This window comes from Suricata suricatta, chromosome 9 (genome assembly GCF_006229205.1).
Source record: "Suricata suricatta isolate VVHF042 chromosome 9, meerkat_22Aug2017_6uvM2_HiC, whole genome shotgun sequence".
Taxonomy (NCBI): Eukaryota; Metazoa; Chordata; class Mammalia; order Carnivora; family Herpestidae; genus Suricata; species Suricata suricatta.
The window spans coordinates 122,188,567-122,208,095 of record NC_043708.1 but is presented as its reverse complement, the minus strand read 5'-3'; the positions used below and the strand labels follow the sequence as shown (position 1 = coordinate 122,208,095).

The window sequence follows — 19,529 nt, the reverse complement described above, 5'->3', positions numbered from 1 at the left end:
CTTTTTAAAGAAAATTTTTCTAATGTTCATTTGTTTTTGAAAGAGAGAGAGAGAGAGAAAACACGCACAAGTGGGGTAAGGGCCGAGAGAGAGGGAGACACAGAATCTGAAGCAGGCTCCAGGCTCGGAGCTGTCAGCACAGAGCCTGATGCAGGGCTTGAACCACGAACTGTGAGATCATGGCCTAAGCCGAAGTCAGACACTCAACCGACTGAGCCGCCCAGGCGCCCCTCTTCTCAGACTTTCTTTGGTCTATGACAGGGTTCGGGAATTTTAAAGCTTACCTGGCAAGAGGGCTGAGCTCCCAGAAGAGTGGTCCCTAAGTGCGGCAGGTTGTGGTTCAGATTCTGGTCATGTCTTGTCAAGCAACTCAGTAGACTTGCCTGGTCTTCCTGACCCCAGACTACTATCCCTTTCTAGTCCATCCTTCTCCAACTGCCACCCAGCTCACCTTCGTAATTAAATTGTTTTTCTTTATCCTGTCTCTCTTCCCTGCTGATAAAGCTCTGCCAGCTACCTTTTCCCTATAAGCTTTCTTAGCATGGGTGACAGCCTGGTTCCTGGTTGCAAGGGGCATAGCTCAGTACCTCTTCCATAACCTGAGAAATCCCATCATCATATGCTGTACTGAATTGCTGTCAAGGTGTAGCCCCTTCCTACTTCAGGGACAAAGTTAAATCTAGCCTGTCGCATGATCTATGCAACGGGGTACCTCCAGAGAGGTAGAAGTGGGGAATTCTGATGGTTTGGGAGTTGTGACTGGGGAGGAGCCATGTGCATATACATAAGCCCAGTGTCTCTTTGCACAACTCCTCTGAGGAAGACAAATAAACACAGATACGGTCTTTACAAGACTCCTAAGGTAATGCCTTTCCTTTTCCCTTTCCCCCTTGGGCCTCATGAGGAATGTATCAGTTTGCTGCTCACAGAAGAGACAGAACCCGAAGAAGCATGATGGAGCAAGAGGCGCGTGTGGGTGTCACTTCCTGGGGTAACACTTAACTGTCTCGTTTTACGAGAAAAGTTTAGAAGCCAGTTAACACATTAAATCTGTTGTACATTGCAAATCCTCATAAACAGATGTTGTTTATTAAATCCTAATGATTATCTTTTTAAAAGTGAACATCACACCTCTGACAATTAAGCGTGGGCAGTTAAGCCTCAAAGGAGTGGACAAGGTTTCATGGGGAGCAGCCAGGGGCTGCATTCCAAAACGGATGGGATTTTTACACACAGAGCAAACTTGTTACTTATTATTACTGAAGCAAGTAAGTGTGTAAAACACCTGCTGGGTATATTTCAAAGAGCAAAATAGGAGAGGGGGACAAGGTAAGAGCAGTGAGGACCCTAGGCAGACCCAGTCAGGATTCTGAAGGGCCACTTAGACTCACAAGAGAAACACAGCGTTAAGCAAGATGCAGGAAAATGGACTCTGGGCTGCTGCGGGAAAGCACGGAACTAGAACTTGTGTCCAAAGCTCTGCTAGCCAGGAGCAGAGGGTGCACTGGGTACAGACAGAGAGGAAAGGGACATGGGACAACTTCTGATATTTAAATTGCATGTTACATTGCAAATGAGTTCTGGGCCTAATTTTCTAGAGAAGGAAATGGAAGTTTGATAGAAGTGACCTGTTTTTACCTCGAAGGAGAGAAACCCTTTCAAGAAACTTAATGAGTACAGTTTGGACCATACTGATCTTAATCTAACCAGTCCAATTTTGGGGGCTTTTAGGAACAGAAACACTGTTTCCTTTTAATGTTTCATCTTATCATTTTCAAATGCAAAGGTCTTTTTCCCAATAGACAGATGTGTTAAGTCAAAATGCTACCAAAACTGTGTATTCTTTAAATAGGTATATGGAAAAACTCCTACGGGACAAGGTGATGTCTTTACAAATGCCTAGAGCAATACCTACAACAACTCAACTTGAACACTACGTCTTCTTGATGTAAAAAGTTCCCTGGATGATGTGCCTAGATCCCCACAATTGACTACAGATTACATACACACCTCAGAAACATCACAGGTTTGGTTTGCAGACCACTGCAATAAAGTGAACATCTCAATAAAGCTAGTCAAGGAATTTTTTTGGCTTCCCAATGCATATAAAAGTTACCTTTACACCATACTGTAGTATATTAAATGTACGACAGCATTATATCTTAAAAATGTATGTATCTTAATTCCAAAATACTTTCTTGCTAAAACTATGGTATCGTCTGAGCATTCAACCAGTCCTAATCTTTTTGCCAGTGGAGGGTTTCGCCTAGATGTTGATGGCTGCTGGCTGATCAGGGTGGCGGTTGCTAAAAAACAGGGTATGTCTGGGGCAATTTCTGAAAATGAGATGACAGTGAAGTTTGTTGCATCGATTGACTCTTCCTTTCATGAACATTTCTCCGTAGCCTGTGACGCTGTTTGAGAGCATTTTACTCACAGCAGAATCTCTTTCAAAATTTGAGTCAATCCTCTCAAACCTGCCATCACTTGACCAATTAAGTTGATGTAATATTCAAAATCCCTTGTCATTTCAAAAATCTTCACAGCATCTTCACCAGCAGTAGATTCCATCTCAAGAAAGCACTTTCTTTGCTTATCCTTAAGAAGCAACTCTTCATCCATTTACGTTTGATCACGAGATGGCAGGGGCACCTGGGTGGCTCAGTCAGTGGGTGAATGGTCTGACTCTTGGTTCCAGCTCAGGGCACGATCTCATGGTTTGTGGGTTCAAGCCCTGCGTCAGGCTCTGTGCTGACAATTCAGAGGCTGCTTCAGATTCTCTCTTTCCCTCTCTCCCTCCCCTTCCCCCACTTGTTCTCTCTTTCTCTCAAAAGAAAGAAATAAACTTAAAAAAAAAAGATAGCAGCAATTAAGTCCCATCTTCAGGCTCCACTTCTAATCCTGCTTCTCCTGCTGTTCCTACCACATCCTCAGTCCCTTCCCCCTCTGAGGTCTTGAACCCTCAAAGTCACCCATGAGGGTTGGAATCAACTTGCTCCAAACTCCTGTTCATGTTTATATGTTGGCCTCTTCCCATGAATCACAAATGTTCTAGAGGGCGTGAGAAATGATGAGTCCTTTCCAAAAGGTTTGCAGTTGACTTTGCCCAGAGGAATCACTATCTATGGCAGCTGTAGCCTTATGGAACACATTTCTTAAACAATAAGACTTGCAACTTGAAGTGTCCCCTTGATCCATTGACTGCAGAATGGATGTTGTATTAGCAGGCATGAAAACAACACTAATCCCACTGTACACCTCCATCGGAGCTCTTGGGTAACCAGCTGCATTGTCAGTAAGCAGTCGTATTTTGAAAGGAATCTTTTTACTAAGCCGTAAATGTCAACAGTAGGCTTAGAAATAGTCAATAAATCATGTTATAAACAGATGTGCTGTCATTCAGGCTTTGTTGTTCCCTTTATTGAGGGCAGGATGAGTAGATTCAGTTTCATTCTTAAGGGTTCTAGGATTTTCGAAATGGCAAGTGAGCACTGACTTCAAGTTAAAGTCACAAGCTGCATTAGCCCCTGAAAAGAGTTGGCCTGTTTTTCGAGGCTTTGAAGCCAGTAAAAAAAATACATAAAAAATAAAGTAAATAAAATAAAAAATTTTGAGGGGGGGCCTGGGTGGTTCAGTCAGTTAAGCATCTGACTTCAGCTCAGGTCATGATCTCACAGTTCGTGGGTTCGAACCCCACTTCGGGCTTTGTGCTGACAGCTCAGAGACTGGAGCCTGCTTTGGATTCTGCATCTCCCTCTCTCTCTCTGTCCCTCCCTAACTCACACCTTGTCTCTGTCTCTCAAAAATGAATAAATGTTTAAAAAAAAAAAAAAAAGATTCCCTTGGAAGCTTTGAAGGCAGACACCTACCTCTCCTCTCCACCTGTGAAAATCTTGGATGGCATCTTCTTCCAAGAGCAGGCTGGTTCATCTACACTGAAATTCTGTTGTTTAGTGTATTCACCTACACTCTCTCAGCTTGATCTGGAGAACTTGCGGAAGCTTCTACATCAGCAGTTGCCGCTTCACCTTGTACCTTTATGTTATGGAGACAGCTTTCTTCCTTAAACCTCATGAACCAACTTTGGCCAGCATCAACCTTTCCATCTGCAGCTTTCTCCTCTCTCTGAGCCTTCACAGAATTGGAGAGAGTGAGGGCCTGGCTCTGGATTAGGCTTTGGCTTCAGGGAATGTGTGGCTGGTTTGATCTTCTATCCAGACCACTAAAACTTACTCTGTATCAGCAAGGCTGTGTAACTTTCTTATCATTTGTGTGTTCACTGGAGGAGCACTTTTCATTTCCTTCAAGAACTTTCCCTTTGCATTCACAGTTTGGCCAACTATTGGGCATCCCAGGCCTACCTTTCAGCCCATGTTGACTTTCGACACAGTTTCCTCCTCAGCTTACTCATTTCTAGGTTTTGATTTAAAATGAGAGACCCGTGGCTCTTCCTGTTACTTGAACACTTAGAGGCCACTGTTGATTTTTAAAAAAAAGTTTTTAATGTTTATTTATTTCTGAGAGACAGAGAGAGAGAGAGAGAGAGAGAGCATGCGCGAGCACAAGCGGAGGAGGGGCAGAGAGAGGGAGACACAGAGTCCAAAGCAGGCTTCAGGTTCTGAGCTGTCAGCACAGAGACTGATGTGGGGCTCGAACTTATGAACTGTGAGATCATGACCTGAGCCAAAGTCGGTCGCTTAACTGACTGAGCCACCCAGGCACCCCAATTGTTGAATTTTTAATTGGCCCAATTTCAATATTATTATATCTTAGGGAACAGGAAGCCCTGAGAGACATGGAGGAACATCTGGTTGGGGGGCAGTCAGAACGCACACCTTTACTGGTCAAGTTCACAGTCTTATGATTACAAGAATAACATCAAAGATCACTGATCACAGATCACCATAACAAATGCAATTATAATGAAAAGGTTTGAACTGTCGTGAGAATTACCAAAATGTGACAGAGATACCAACTGAGCAAATGCTGTTGGAAAAGGGTGCCTGCCGATAGACTTGTTCGACGCAAGGTGGCCACAAAGTTCCAGTTTGTAAAAAAACGCATGATCTGGGAACCACAATAAAATAAAGCACAATAATAGAGCTATGTCCACATAGGACCTACCTGAACTGAGTCTCCCCTACCTCCACTCCCCCTGGCCCAGTGTTAGAAGATTCCCTGGCAGATAACTTGAGAGAACGTGAGAAAACGAAAGAGCAAATCATCAGACCTGATGGTTCTCAGACACTCATACTTGAGTGCCGCTGCCAGGCTCCTTCTCCTTTCCTGCTTTATGTCTGCTTATATCACACTCACCACGATCTAACACATGTGACCTCTTACTTCTGACTCGTTTATGACCCATCTCCCCCATTAGAATGTTAGCTCCATGAGGGCTGGGATTTTTGTCTGCGTTGCTCACTGCTGAGTCCTCAAGAAGACAAAACCGTTCTTGGCACAGAGTCCACACTCAGTGCTGAGTGGGTACATTTAGTTTGGTTACTTATGGCTGAGTCGCTTCCTATCTACCCCAACAGACAGTTACTTTTTTCAAAGGTAGTTCATTGGGCTTTGTCAAAACTTACAGGTGGGTACTGGGTGTCATGAAGACGGCCAGTTCTACTCTGAGTTTGTTGGGAGAGAGGGAGATTTTTCCCTCAAAGACAGGTCTGTCACATTCTGAGTACTTAAAGCCACGGGATTTTAGAATCCATCTGGCGCATACTCTGGGAAGGCCAGGGAGCTGTCCGCCAGCCAGATCATACACTGTCGTGTGAGCTGCCTGCCTTTTGGTTCACAGCCCTCACCGAGTGACGACCAGAAGGTCTGCGCATATGGCCCCTGGCCACAAGTGTGGCTGTGGGTGACCAGGAAGCCCTCATCTCAAGTCATCTCTTCCAGAATATTTTTGTTGCTACATTCGGTCTACTTTGTGCTAAGTATGTGATCTCATTTATGCTTATTAGCTGTGTGACTCCAGGCAAGTGACCTAACTTCTCAGCCCGTTGGATTTCTCTCATGCAAAATGAGGAAAATAACACAATACCTCAGAGTTGTAAAAATAGTAAACGAGGTAATGTACATAGGAGAGTACCTGGCATATAGTAAGACCTCTGTTAACATTAGCTATGATGATAATTATAATCACTGTTACTAATTTATTTCACCTATAAGCTTTATTCCTATGTTACTTTGGAATAGACTTTATTTCATGCATATGGACATAGCTTCTCCAATTAAATCTTGAGTCAAAGACTCCAAGTAGCACCCATTACCATTCTCTGAACATACATATTTATTCATTAACTCATTGGCCAAGTATTTCATTGGGTTTGTACTATATGCCAGGCACATCATATCTTTTGTAAAAGTTAAGGATCTCAAGAATAAAAATATAGCATGATTTTCCAAAACGATACAGACATACACTCATACGAATGAGCACAAGTGTTCACAAACCTTTTGTACAGATTGCAGAGGGAAATCTACAGAGGTGTATGCAGTGTGGGTATATTTATATGCTCTGCATCAGTACACATTGGCACCACAGAGGATATGGACTCTCAAACATTTACTAGTTTATATCCTACATGCATGCAAGCATAAGCTGTGGATTTTAAATGAGGAGCTAAGACTGTATAATACAGTATCGGGAAGCAGACAGAAGGGTAAATAAAGTTTTCATCCCCAAAACAGCCAGTCCCCTGACTGTCTCGGTCTGGGAAGACACAGCATAGCAGCTTTCACATCTGTGCTCCCTTTATCCAGCATCATGTTGGGCATCAAAGTAAATAGTCCGTGTGCTTTGAATAGACCTACATGAGTTGCATCAACAATAGGTAGGAAGCAACAGGAGGAAAGAGGGAGATGAGAGTCTGAATAAACACCTGGGCTGCCAATGCCACGTGGTGTGATAAGATAATCGGAAACAAAGTGCCCCTGACCCATCCAGCCATCACTCACTCAACACATATACTATAGAAGGTGCTTGATATACAAAGATGGAGACAATGTCCCTGACCTCAAGGAGACTACTATCTTCCTTTGCCTCCTTACTCTGTTCTCCCTCCAACCCCATACCCTACATGCTACCTGTCAACAAGGAACCAGAAGATCTGCTTGACTAGCATGACACACCCAAAAATGGGCGCATCTCTTCAGCTTGTGAATTCTTGGGTATGATTTTTTTTTTATAGCCAGACTACGTTTCATGAAGTCAGCCAAATAAGACTTATTTCCACAAATAAGACACTCACCCATCTGCCTGCTTGTGAACAAAAGACTAAAAACAAAGCCCGGGCTTGAGGTTAAGAGTGTTGACCACCTGTGGGATAAGTGGCTATTGGACCGCTTGGTCACTCTTCGGTCATTTCCAGACTCCCGATGGTGGAGTTCTAAACCAGATACATTTCCCTCCATCAGCTGCTTTTGTGCCACCAAAGCACCCACAGTTACCAGAACATCCCAGTGCAACCAAGAATGGTACTGAGATCCCAATCCTGGGGGGCTGGTTCCCTTTTCCTTTCTGGTTTCTGAGGTAGACCGAGCCTCCTGCATGTTGCTACTAAGTAATCTCAAAACACAGCCTTTATCAACCTACTTCTTTGCTCCAGAATCTATGTCTACTTTATGCTGGTTACATTCAGTTTAAATTTCTATGATGGCTGATTCCCTAAACTCCCCTCCAAAATGGGGTCCTCGTGTAGCTTAGCCGCCTGTCCTCCCCACTACATGCCAGTACAGTGAGTCCCTGGGCTGAGCCCATGACTATGCTCACTCTGACCTTTGCTTGGGCTCCACCTGTGATCAATCCCTCCTCATCCAAGATCTCCGTTTCCATTTCCTCTGGGAAATTCTGCCTCTCAAATCAACCTGAATCACCCTTTCTCTTCCTTGAGCCTTTACACTTATCTGAATGACACCAAGAGCCCCATTTTATATGCAGCCCCATTTTTACGAGTATAGAACAAAATCCTTCCATCACACAACTTGATGAGTGTGTGTACATATGCACGCACACACTTGCAGGTATGTGCCTTGTCTCCACTAGGCTGTAAACACTCCATGGGCCCAGATAGCCCAGAAACACTACCAGATTCATAGGAGACCCTCAATAAATATTAGTCAAGGATCTGATAATACTCTTTCCCCCTATGTTTTAATCGATTGTACCTTTTGCTGCTGCTCTTCCTCCTTCCATGGTATTTTCATTTCCTTCAACATTTATTTATTGAGCATCTCCTATGTGCCTGGAAATAGGGAAATCACAGAGAACAAGGCAGCTATGGTTCCTGCTCTCTAGCTACTCAGTCTCGAGCTCTGGCTAAGGCTGGAAAGGCCAGCACATTCCCTGAATGTCAGCATCCATTTGTTCTCTCTTTGGGAGACTATCTACAGGCCAATGGCCTGATATTTGGTAACCTAACTTCTCTGCCCATTGGATTTCTCTCATGAAAATGTCTTCCAAAGTGTTAGACCCCAGCAGTGGCTGCACAGTGTCATTGGCCTGTGTATATACTATATACACTAAGTTGATTACAAAGTGTCCTTCACTGGCTTCTATTGAGACCTCACATCAGGAAAAAGAAACCCTTTTAACTTCTTTTACATTAGACTGGTTTTGAATTAGAGATTCAGATGTCACATAACTTGTTTCACTACTGGGTGCTGCCACAAAGTGTCTCATAAGATAGGATGATTTCTGTCCACTGACACAGCAGATGTCTCGTATCGTTCCTAAAATAAATCCACCAAATATTGGTTCTTCTTTCTTTCTTTTGAAATGTTTGTTTTGGGACGCCTGGGTGGCTCAGTCGGTTAAGCAGCCGGCTTCGGCTCAGGTCATGATCTCACAGTTCGTGGGTTCGAGCCCCGCGTCAGGCTCTGTGCTGACAGCTAGCTCAGAGCCTGGAGCCTGCTTCGGATTCTGTCTCCCCCTCTCTCTGACCCTCCCCTGCTCGCGCTGTCTCTCTCTGTCTCTCAAAAATAAAAATAAAAAAGACATAAAAATGAAATGTTTGTTTACTTATTTTGAAAGAGAGAGAGGGGGAAAGAGACAGAATCGCAAGCAGTCTCCACGCTGCCAGCACTGAGCCCAACGCAGAGCTCAATCTCACGAACCATGAGATAATGATCTGAGCTGAGATCAAGAGTCAGATGTTTAACTGACTTGGTCACCCAGGCACCCCCTAGTTCCTCTTTAAACAAGCCAGGTATAAAAATTAAGTTTTACTAAAAACTAATATTATGTATCACGGAACGTTTACATGAATAATTTGTAACGTTCATTCATTCATACATACATACGTTCATTCATCCATACATGAATGGAGTTATACATACTACCTCATACTATATATATATATATATGTATATATATACACCACGCCATAGCAGTTATGACAACTGTAAGTATGGTTACAATAAAAATAGTTCGCATGATCATATGTTAAACTGTCTGCAAGGCTCATTTGCAAAAGAGAATACTAGCTATTTATAAGTAAATGTCTGGTCTAAACTTCTTAAAAAGCCAGACTAAGTTTCATAAAGTCAGCCAAGTAAGACTTATTCCCATGAACAAGACACTCGCCTATTTGCCTGCTTATGAACAAAAGACTGTATTCCACGGGGCACTAGAAACAACGCCCAGGCTTGAGGTTAAGAGTGTTGACCACCTGTGGGATCGTGCCTATCAGACTGCCTTGGTCGGTCACTCTTTCGTCATTTCTAGACTCCTGTTGGTAGAGTTCTAAACCAAATGCATTTCCCTTCACCAACTGCTTTTGTGGATAAATCGTACACAGGGTAATTACCCCCAACAACTCTAGTCCAAACTTTTCATTATTTATCCTTAAAATCAAAATCCAAGTTATTCAACAAACAAATGCAAAAACGAAATATGAAAATAATTATTATAATGAGCACCAAGGGCTTCAGATTTTAGTTAAAGTTTTAAGAAATCTTTTTTTCACTGCTGAGAAGAAGACCACCAGACTGTCGACAGCAAAACTTTGGCCTCAGATACGCTCTGCATCAAGGTCCTAAGTTTTCCAAGACAGTAACACAACAACCAGAACAAATGAGAAAATTCTTGCACTGTTATGACAGGTCGACCTGGGTTTGAGCAGGGACAATGTAAGGCAAAGAGCCCCAAACAGTCACACAATAGGAACAGAAGTATTTGTAAATTGTGCAGACCTTCACAGTAACAAGGATGGCTGGTGGCTCTCATAATTGCTTACTACCAGGGGCTGATCTCACACAGTGAAGCAATTCTGCCATCCCATTCCTTACATATCAGTATGATCTATACTGAATGTGATGGCTCAGACACCCAGATACAGGCCATGCTAATACATGTAAAGTAAATGTAAAACCCAGAGCTAATGAGGACAGAAATACCATTTGATTCTTCCACAGTTCCAATCATGTAAACAATTGTTATTAAGATAGGTTATTACTACTTAAGTGTACTTTCTGTATTAGGTAATGTATTTATCCTGGTCTAAAGCAGTAACTTAATTTTTTAAATGTAATCCACAATACATACCTTTTACAACGTGACGTGGTACAAATATACCTACAAATATATATAACTGAAACCAAAGTTTCACAAAACAATACTTACCCATACTACTTGTGATTTATTCTATTGTCTATTATAGTCAAATATTGACTCTTTAAAAAATGCTGGTCTGGACCTACTATACTGTTTTACTGACTCATTACCAGACGATAGAGCATAATTTATAGGGCCCCGCTCCCTAATTGGATTGCTTTACCCTTTCTGTAATTCCACATACTACTTAGATTTTTTTTTCTCATTTCAGTTAATTTAAAGACATTTTATTTAGATAAGCCTCAAATTTCAGAGGGTAATTTCAGTCTCCAAACTATGACTATGAGGAGGAAGAGAATCCTACTACCAAGTCTAAGCACAGGTTAAACCCTTGATACATTTTCCTGAATTTTAGAGTAAATAAAGGTGTAGTTTCAGTATTTTTTGAAAGTAGGGATAGTAACTTTTACCTGACCAAAACCAAGCCCACTCAAAGAGGCTTCCCAGCCAGAGGTACAAAGGCCACAGGCTTGTAGGATCAAGTCAGGCTCTCAAGTTCATTTCTGGACAGTGTTGGAGGCTCCCTGCTAAGCCCCCTACCACAGAAAACAGCAGTGACCCGGGCCAGATCTGTATTCAGCAGGGTGGGGTTAATATCCAGAAGAGATGGAGCCAACCCAGCGATTCACAAAAACCCACAAAGTCAAAGGCAAAGATGAGAAAATGCAGCCCTGGGTTGTGCCTAACCGAATTTCAAGGCCCAGTACCAGTGGGCTGCAGGAAAATGGGGAAGCGACTCAGCCCCGGGCACAGTCTGGGCCTGTGCGGGATGGGGACAGCGACAGGGCCTTGGCCTGCGTAGAGATACGGGCCAGGGACAAGGCGTGGGCGGAGACAGGGACCAAGGGAACGGTCTCGGACCTGAGAGGGGTCAGGGACACAGGGCACGTCCTCGGCCTGCGCGGGGACAGGGACCCAGGGCATGTCCTAGGCCTGCGTGGGGACAGGGGCTGGGCTCAGCCAGCGCAGCGTCCGCTCGGACAGGGAAATCCGCCAGCCCCCCCCCCCCACCCCCAGGGTCCTGGAGACACATCCTTCCCTCGCACCTTTCTCCTCTGCTCAGAGACCGGGACTCCAGCGCGCAGAGCCAGGACCAAGGGTCAGCGCAGCGGTGCATCCTGGGATGAGAGCTCTCCAGGAAGGGGCGCGCGGGAGCCGGGGTGGGGGTGGGGAGCCCCAACAGGCCATCAGAACACTGCAAAGGGAATAACAATAACTTCGGACAACAGCTTCCCCTGCGGGCACCAGGTTCAAGGTAGGTACTGTACCTGGGCTGGACTTCTGTTAATGTTACAAGGTTAACGTTGACCTTGTAACACAGACCTGTACCATGGGCTGAGTGACTTGCCCGAGCTGTCCGGCTGGTACAAAGCTCATCTGGGGTTCTAATCTGGGTTTCTAATAATTTCAAACCTGGTGCCCTTGTTACTCCACTACCCAACCTCCCCGGAGAGTAAGTAACACTGCAGCTGGTCTACACAGTGTTCACAACTTCCGGGTGCCGGGAGAGGAAGCAGGAAGCCGTTCTAGAATAATTCTTTAAGCCCAGGTAGGCAGCGATCTCTCATTACAAGGTTGAATTAACAGAGATCAACAAATAGCATATAGATAAAATGGAGCAATGAAAGATTTCCAGCAAAAGAAAAGGAACATTATAGTTTTGACTATTTGGTTAAAATATAAACCTGTGAAAATCATTTCTACAGGAGATAGCAGTAAGGAAAACGGCTTTGGAGCCAGGCAGCCCTGGGTTCAATTTCTGACTCTTCAATTTACTAACTTTGGGATATGTGACCTCGGGACTTTTAAATGCTTTTTTATAGCCTTTTAAAATGCAAATTTCCTCATGAGTGAAAAGAGGGTAATAATTCCTCCTTGCAGGGTGTTCTAAGAATCATATGATATCAAGTCTATGAGGTATTTAGCATAATATCTGGCAAAAGTTGAGTGCTCAGAAAATGACAGCTGTTTTTGCTATTTAAGTACACAAAAACTTTTAGAAAATGTATGTTCTTACTAATAAGTAAATTAATTATTAAGTTTTGTTAGGTCTTACTATGTTTTCCATGAAATAAAAATAAAAAGGCATCAAGTACAGCTTGGGATGAGATAAAGTAGCAAGCAAGGAGTTGGGATACAGGCAATATATGTATAGAGATGGATGAAAGATTTCAAGAAGTGGAAAAATAATCACAGATTTAACACCTGCTTTGGAGGTGATAATGAGTTGAACTGACATTGGAGAAAATAAAATCAGGTACAAAGAAGTAAAAAGTTAGACGTTCTCTCAGAATACACAGAAGAACAAAGATCAAGGTGCTAAGAGAGGAAGATAAGCATCTTAGATAAGAAAGCAGAAACTTGGGGCGCCTGGGTGGCTCAATTGGTTAAGCGTCTGGCTTCAGCTCAGGTCATGATCTCTCGGTTTGTGGGTTTGAGCCCCATGTCGGGCTCTGTGCTGACAGCTAGCTCAGAGCCTGGAGCCTGCTTCAGATTCTGTATCTCCCTCTCTCTCTGATCCTCCCCTGCTCCTGCTGTCTCTCTCTATGTCTCTCAAATATAAATAAAAATTTTTAAAAATTAAAAAAAACAGAAACAACCTATAAATGATGACAAAAAGAATATCTAGGATGTTATATAAGACTCAAGTTCTAGGCAAGAGTACTCAAAAAAGAACAAGATCTAGACAAAATTTCATTTTTTGACAGAATTTTACATTTCGAGGATGAAATTATTTGGGGTGCACCCACTCAAAAATCAGTTAACCCAGTTGAAATAATCAGTTGAGGATGGTCTCACCTTTCTCCTCCAGAACAACTAAGGCTAGAAAACAATGAAGCAAAATGACAACAGTTTAATAAAAGTTGCAACACAAAAAAACTATTCCCAACGAAGTCATTTATGTCAACAAAAGGAATAGCAACCAAAAGACACAGTCTGATATGCAAGGTCTCAGAAAATATACCCATCTTCCTAGGAAAGTTGCTGAGGCATACATCAGTCATCCTTCCTGGAAACTTTACCTGGAGAGGAATCAATATTAAGATTAGCTCACTGGACACACTGTGAGAGAGAGGAAAGGAGAATGAAGATTAAGTGATAAATATAAAAATAGTAATAAGTATAGTAATGATAATAAAATGGAATGTAAAAGGCAAAAGTAAAATTTGGAGAAGATATGTAGGGTACAAATTTTTGGGGAATAGCCCATCTGGTTTATGAGTTCAGATGACATTAGCAATGGCCAGAGAGGGGAGGAGGCAGGGAAGTGAAAGTGAATGAAATGCTGCGCAGAATGGAGTCTATGCTTATGGCTTTGGTCTTGGCTTTGGTGACTAGAAGAAGGAATTTTCAAACATCCTTTTTAAAAGCATAAAAAGATAATGATTTGTATAGTTAAAAAAAAGTAGATATGATTTCTAAGTATCTACAAGACATAAATACAAATTATTTGTACAAATAAATACCAATTACTAACAACCCATATGCAACCCAAGAAAAGACAAAGGAAACATCAAGGAGGAATAAACTGAAATGGCAAAGAGGTCATTTATGACAACAAAAATCATCTGTAAGGTTAAAACTGTATGTTATACTTCAATAAAAAGGAATAACTTTTCAATTATTAAAAAAACTTTTTTATTGGGTTTATAAAATTGATTTATTTATCTGCTGTTTATGTGGTTGACTCTTGAAAAATCTTGGGGTTTGAGATGCTGACTGCTGTGCAGTAGAAAAATCTATGTATAACTTGACTCCCCCAAAACTTTATTAGTAGTCTACTCTTGACTAGAAGCTTTACTGATACCATAAACAGCCAATTAACACATATTTTGTATGTCCTATGTCTTATGTACTGTATTCTTATCATAAAGTGGGCTAGGGAAAGGAAAATGTTTTTAAGAAGACCTGGCAGGGGACCATGGGGAGAGGAAGGGAGAAAGAAAGCAGGGGAGAGTGAGGGACACAGATCAAGGGAGACTATTGAATACTGAAAAGGAACCATGGACTGAAGGGGGAGAGGGAGGGAGGGAGGGGGGTGTTGGTCATGGTGGGGGGCACTTGTGGGGAGAAGCACTGGGTGTTATATGGAAACCAATTTGACAATAAACTATTAAAAATAAAAGAAAATAAAATAAAAAGAAAATAATAAGGATGAAAAAATATATTCACAGTACTATGCTATATATATATTTTTTAATCCCAAATACAAGTGGACCTGTGCAGTTCAAACCTGTACTGCTCAATGGTCAACTACACATGGTCAGACCAAAGAAATCATTCCAAAATGTTTAGTTGTCAAGGTCACATAATAGAGGGGGGGAACCTCAAGCCCTGGTCTTGGATGATCCCAAGGCACTTTTCTTTAGATACTACAGCAGTTTTCCCAACTCAATTTGCAGGGTCCAGGTAGACAATGCACACTGTACAAGGATTCCACAGAGTCATCTGTTCTACATAATCACTATTCCAAATGCCATGTCACTGTGTTTGTGAGTCCAGCCTCCCACTGTGAATATGTCATCACTGACCTATAACAATTGCAATGACACATCTTCACTGGAGATGGGCCTTTGCCATCCCCCACAACAGACCATTAAAGAACAAAATAACCAGTGCTGTCCATTTATTTTTTGCAATGCTATTAAAAGAATGGATGGAATCCCAATGGCTACTTCTTTCTCATGCCAATCAAGGACATGCAGAGCACTGTTCAAGATCCATTTCCAAATCTCCATCTAAAGGTGTGCTGACGTTCTTTTTTGGCCCATGCGGACGGTGGAGAGAATTGGGCTCTTTGTGATTACTCTCAAATGTTACTTTGATTCTACTATTAGTTTGTAATGAGACTTAACCATATGGTAGAAAGGCTGTTGCCAATTAATCTTATTTTCCAGTTACCAGTTTTCTTCCCTTCCATGTAATCATCAAATCATTCCTTATACATATCAACAGTGACACACAAGAGGGCATATGCCATATTCAAGCAAAAGATGCCACATGACATCAAAAATAATTTACTTGTCACCAATCTAGAGAGTAAGGGAAATATCTTTATTGTAGAGAGAACAAAATCAGAAAGCATTTTGTAACTTACAAGAGATTTGACAGTCAAAATTCCAATTCTATCTTATACAAGAAAGCTATTCTACTACCTAGCAATTTAGAGGTAGAAAATATACTTTTCTCTTCTTAGCAAATAAACATAGTTTAAGCTCCCAGGAAACCTGCCAGTCCCTATTACAATTTATTGAATACCTTAAAAAAACAAAGTCATAAGTAATCATAAACGTGCTGCTGGTGTGTTCATCGTATGGGATTCAAGGGAGAAATATGCCTGACAGAAGGTGTAGAGCACTTAAAAAAAACACAAGCACTGTCACGAAGCCACAGGCCATCTTAGGCACCAGGCCTAGAAGATATCTTTAATGTAGATGCATGTTTTAAACTCTATGGCTTTCAGTGACTAAATGGACTCTTGTCTGAAACCAGACTAAAAATACCTGAACTTTTCTCACCAGGAAAGGAATCATACCCTGATCACATGCCATTTCTCAGTTCTTCAAATATTATATATAAAAACAACCGTACTTTCTTTGCAACAAAGCTAAAGTTCCAAATGGAAAAGTGCAAGCAATACTGGCTGTACACAAACACGTGTTTTACTCAGTGCGCGAAGTTAGTGTACTACAGTTTGGTTCAAACTGCTAGGTATAGCTCAATATCAATGGGAAATTTAGAGAGGGATCACTGTTTTTCCCAGATCTTAAAAAAAAAGCATTCTAGTTGGTTTTGTAATTAGGATGAGGTACATGGTATTAACTGGAAAGGCTTTGATCTGCATTGTTCAGCTCCATAATCAAGAAAAATTTAGACTTGGTTTGTTTGTCTGGGCTATGATGACATAGTCAGAAAAGGCATTTTATCAACCCCAGTTTTAAAATAGACATTTTAATAGACCAAGACAACTTTATACTGTCATAAATGACAAGACCCATTATAGTTCAGTATTTAGGTCAAGTTTCCCAACACCTGAGCAGTCCGAGTTGGCTGCACCCAAGAAGAGGTGGGAGGAGCAGCAGGTCAGACCAGAGCCTGAGGAGATGCTTGGTGACAAGACCATTGCCTCTGGGGACGGTGTTCAAATTGTTAACTCGGATAGTTTGCTTTTCAGCCTTTGTACCACTTCAAAGGTGCCACCAAAAATTCCAGCTACTGAGGTGGTACAAATGTGTTGAAAACCACTGTCCATGAGTTTTCTCCTTCATCCTCTCCTGTACATACTTGGACCAACCAAATCCCTCTCTCTGACTTCACTAACAGCCTCCTAATGGTCAAAGTGTCCATTGGCTTCTTCTCAGAGATATTCAGTGCCATATATATTTTCTTTCTTAAAGCTCTAACACCTCAGAGTTTCCTCAGGCTATTTCTTGTTCTCCTGTCCTTGGCCTTTCACTTTTCTTCTTCTATCAGGCCTTTTCTCCAACCTCATTTGGGTCTCAGGGCAATCACACTGTGCCCTGTGATTTTGATCAGACCTGTATGCAACTGCCCTCCATGTGTGCCTGAGTGCCATCCTCACGTTCAACATGGGACTTCTGTCTGTCTACTGGACATCAACATGTGTGGGTGACAGTGTCTGAAGTTTCTTAGGGGAAACTGAATTCGTATCCTCCCTCACAAGACTTTCTACTTCCTTATTTCCATGAACAGCAGCATCTTCACCCACACAAGTGAAAAAATGGCACTTGTCTCTGGTTGGTCCTGTCTCCCCCTTTAAAAATTTAGATTTTTTTTCATTTCAGTTATATATGTGAATATTGTTTCAAGACATAAGTCTTTTAGTTCTGGAAATTTTTCTTGAATTTTGTTAGTACTCTCTTCCTCTTTCTGGAACTTCCATTACCCAGTTGTTGAAACTTATGGACTGGTCCTCAAGTTTTCTTAGTTTCTCTCTTCTGTTTTCCATCTTCTGTCATGTTGCTATACTTTCTAGATTTCCTCAAATTAATTTGACTACATTTTTGTTGAATTTGTCATTTCTGCTATCATATTAAAAATTTTTTAAGTTTATTTATTCTGAGAGAGACAAAGAGAGTGAATGAGTGGGGAGTGGCAGAGAGAAGAGGGAGAATCCCAAGCAGGCTCCACGCTGTCAGCACAGAGCCTGATGCAGGGCTTGAACCCATGAACTGTGATATGATCTGAGCTGAAATCAAGAGTTGGGTGTTTAACTGACTGGGCCACTCAGGCACCCCTCATTTCTATCATATTATTCATTTATATGAAAATTTTTTCAATGTAATATCCTTTATAACCATTTATCTCTGAGGATATTCATAGATTAACTTCCTCCTGGCGTAATCTGTCTAGTTTGTTTTGGCCTCTCTTCCATGTTAGAGACTTTCCCCAAATGCCCGAGGATCCTTGGCTGTTCACGCATACTTAAGAGTTGGACACTTAAATGTCCATCAGAAGGTCTATGTGTATGGGTAAGGTTTGTGACTGTGGGCTTCAGAGGGGGGTGACTTGGTGAGAAATTTCTTTGGGGAACCTTCCAATATAGCTTTACGTCTCTTTTCTTGGGTTGGTTCGAAAAGTGACATCTGGTCTCCTGGGGGAGAAGCCTGGGGACGACAGTGGTTCTCAACCTGCAGTATGTGTCTACTTAATCCCATTTTCAGGGTGATACGCCTGTCCTTAGCTGTGCCTGGTGTTCCCTCATCCAAAGAGTCTGTTTTCTGTTTTACTCTCTGGGAAATAAGCCTCTTACATACGGGAGTCAGAGAGAGCACAATGGTTTAGCTACACGAAACTGGGCAGAGAATCTAGAGGTAATTCTCAGATAGGCTTTCAATAAACCATCCCTTGGTACACAGTGCAGTGCTGGATACTCCTGTCTTCAGGGGGATGCACCTGGTAATCAGATGCTCAACTTTCTTCACTGAGCCAAGGATTTGATTTTCTTAGGTTTGTTCAGTCAGTCCTTGCATCTCATTGCCCTTTACTCCTGTTGTAGTGGGTCTCTGGAGGGAGAGAGCTGGATGTAGGCATGTAGCCAGGGCTTGCTGCCTCATTTCCATTTCCACTGCCCTTGACTCCAGGGGGACTCCTGCAGGACTCTTTCTAATCTTGCTGCTTGTCCACGTAGCTACTATATTGCTATAGAAGTCACTTTTTTTTTTTCCAAACACAAAACCAGTCATTTACTCAAAAACCCCATTAGCTCTCCATTGCCTACAAAACAGTCAATACTCCTTAGCATAGCCCCAAAAGTCCTGGATGATCTGACCCCAACATCCCTTTCTAGCATGACGTCACAGAGAACAGTATGAGGACGTTGGAACCAAACTGCCTCGATCCATTCTCTGGGCTCTGCCACTTTACCAGTTGGGTGATCTTGGCCAAGTCACTTCAGGTCGTCAGCAACACAGGGATTATGATATTACTGCCCTCCAACATAATGGCAAGGATTACTAGCGCCCTTAAAACAGTGGCTGGGATACAGGAAGTGCTGTGTGCGTGTTAAATATAAGCCTCTGCACACCTGTCTCCTCCAGGAGATTATCAAGTCCTTGGAGAGGGCTCTAGCCCATTTCGTCAGCGTTTGTGGGACATTATAATGGCACAGACATGATGCTATCCACAAGGGACTATGTAAAAGGAGCTTGGCAAATGGAGGCTAATGATTAAAATATAATGGGACAAACCCCACAATACAGGAAAGAACACAGAGAATACGAAGCATGTTAAGATCTAATGGTCCAGAACAGGAGGGGAAGGCTTCACAGACCTGACATTTAAGATGGGGCTTGATGAACGAGGATGTATGACAGAAGGTTGTGCTGCTAACAGTGGGTGGGGGGAGACCTGACAGGCAAGGCTGGAGAAGCAGGTTGGGGCCAGTTGC

The 19,529-nt window shown here is 42.3% G+C and overlaps 1 protein-coding gene and 1 long non-coding RNA gene across 6 annotated transcripts in view; one reads left to right on the top strand and one right to left on the bottom strand.

The window, feature by feature from the left end:
* The window catches only part of CERS3 (ceramide synthase 3), a 116,592-nt gene extending 109,035 nt beyond the window's left edge, over window positions 1-7,557 (bottom strand). Inside the window, exon 1 of the mRNA XM_029952286.1 lies at window positions 7,325-7,557. Coding sequence (XP_029808146.1) covers window positions 7,325-7,557 — 233 coding nt within the window. The remainder of the gene's footprint in view (window positions 1-7,324) is intronic.
* Window positions 7,558-11,781: 4,224 nt separating this feature from the next.
* The window catches only part of LOC115301201, a 21,639-nt gene continuing 13,891 nt past the window's right edge, over window positions 11,782-19,529 (top strand). For all 5 annotated transcript variants that reach the window (XR_003913016.1, XR_003913014.1, XR_003913013.1 and 2 more), the window contains exon 1: window positions 11,782-11,873. This is a non-coding gene — a long non-coding RNA (uncharacterized LOC115301201). The remainder of the gene's footprint in view (window positions 11,874-19,529) is intronic.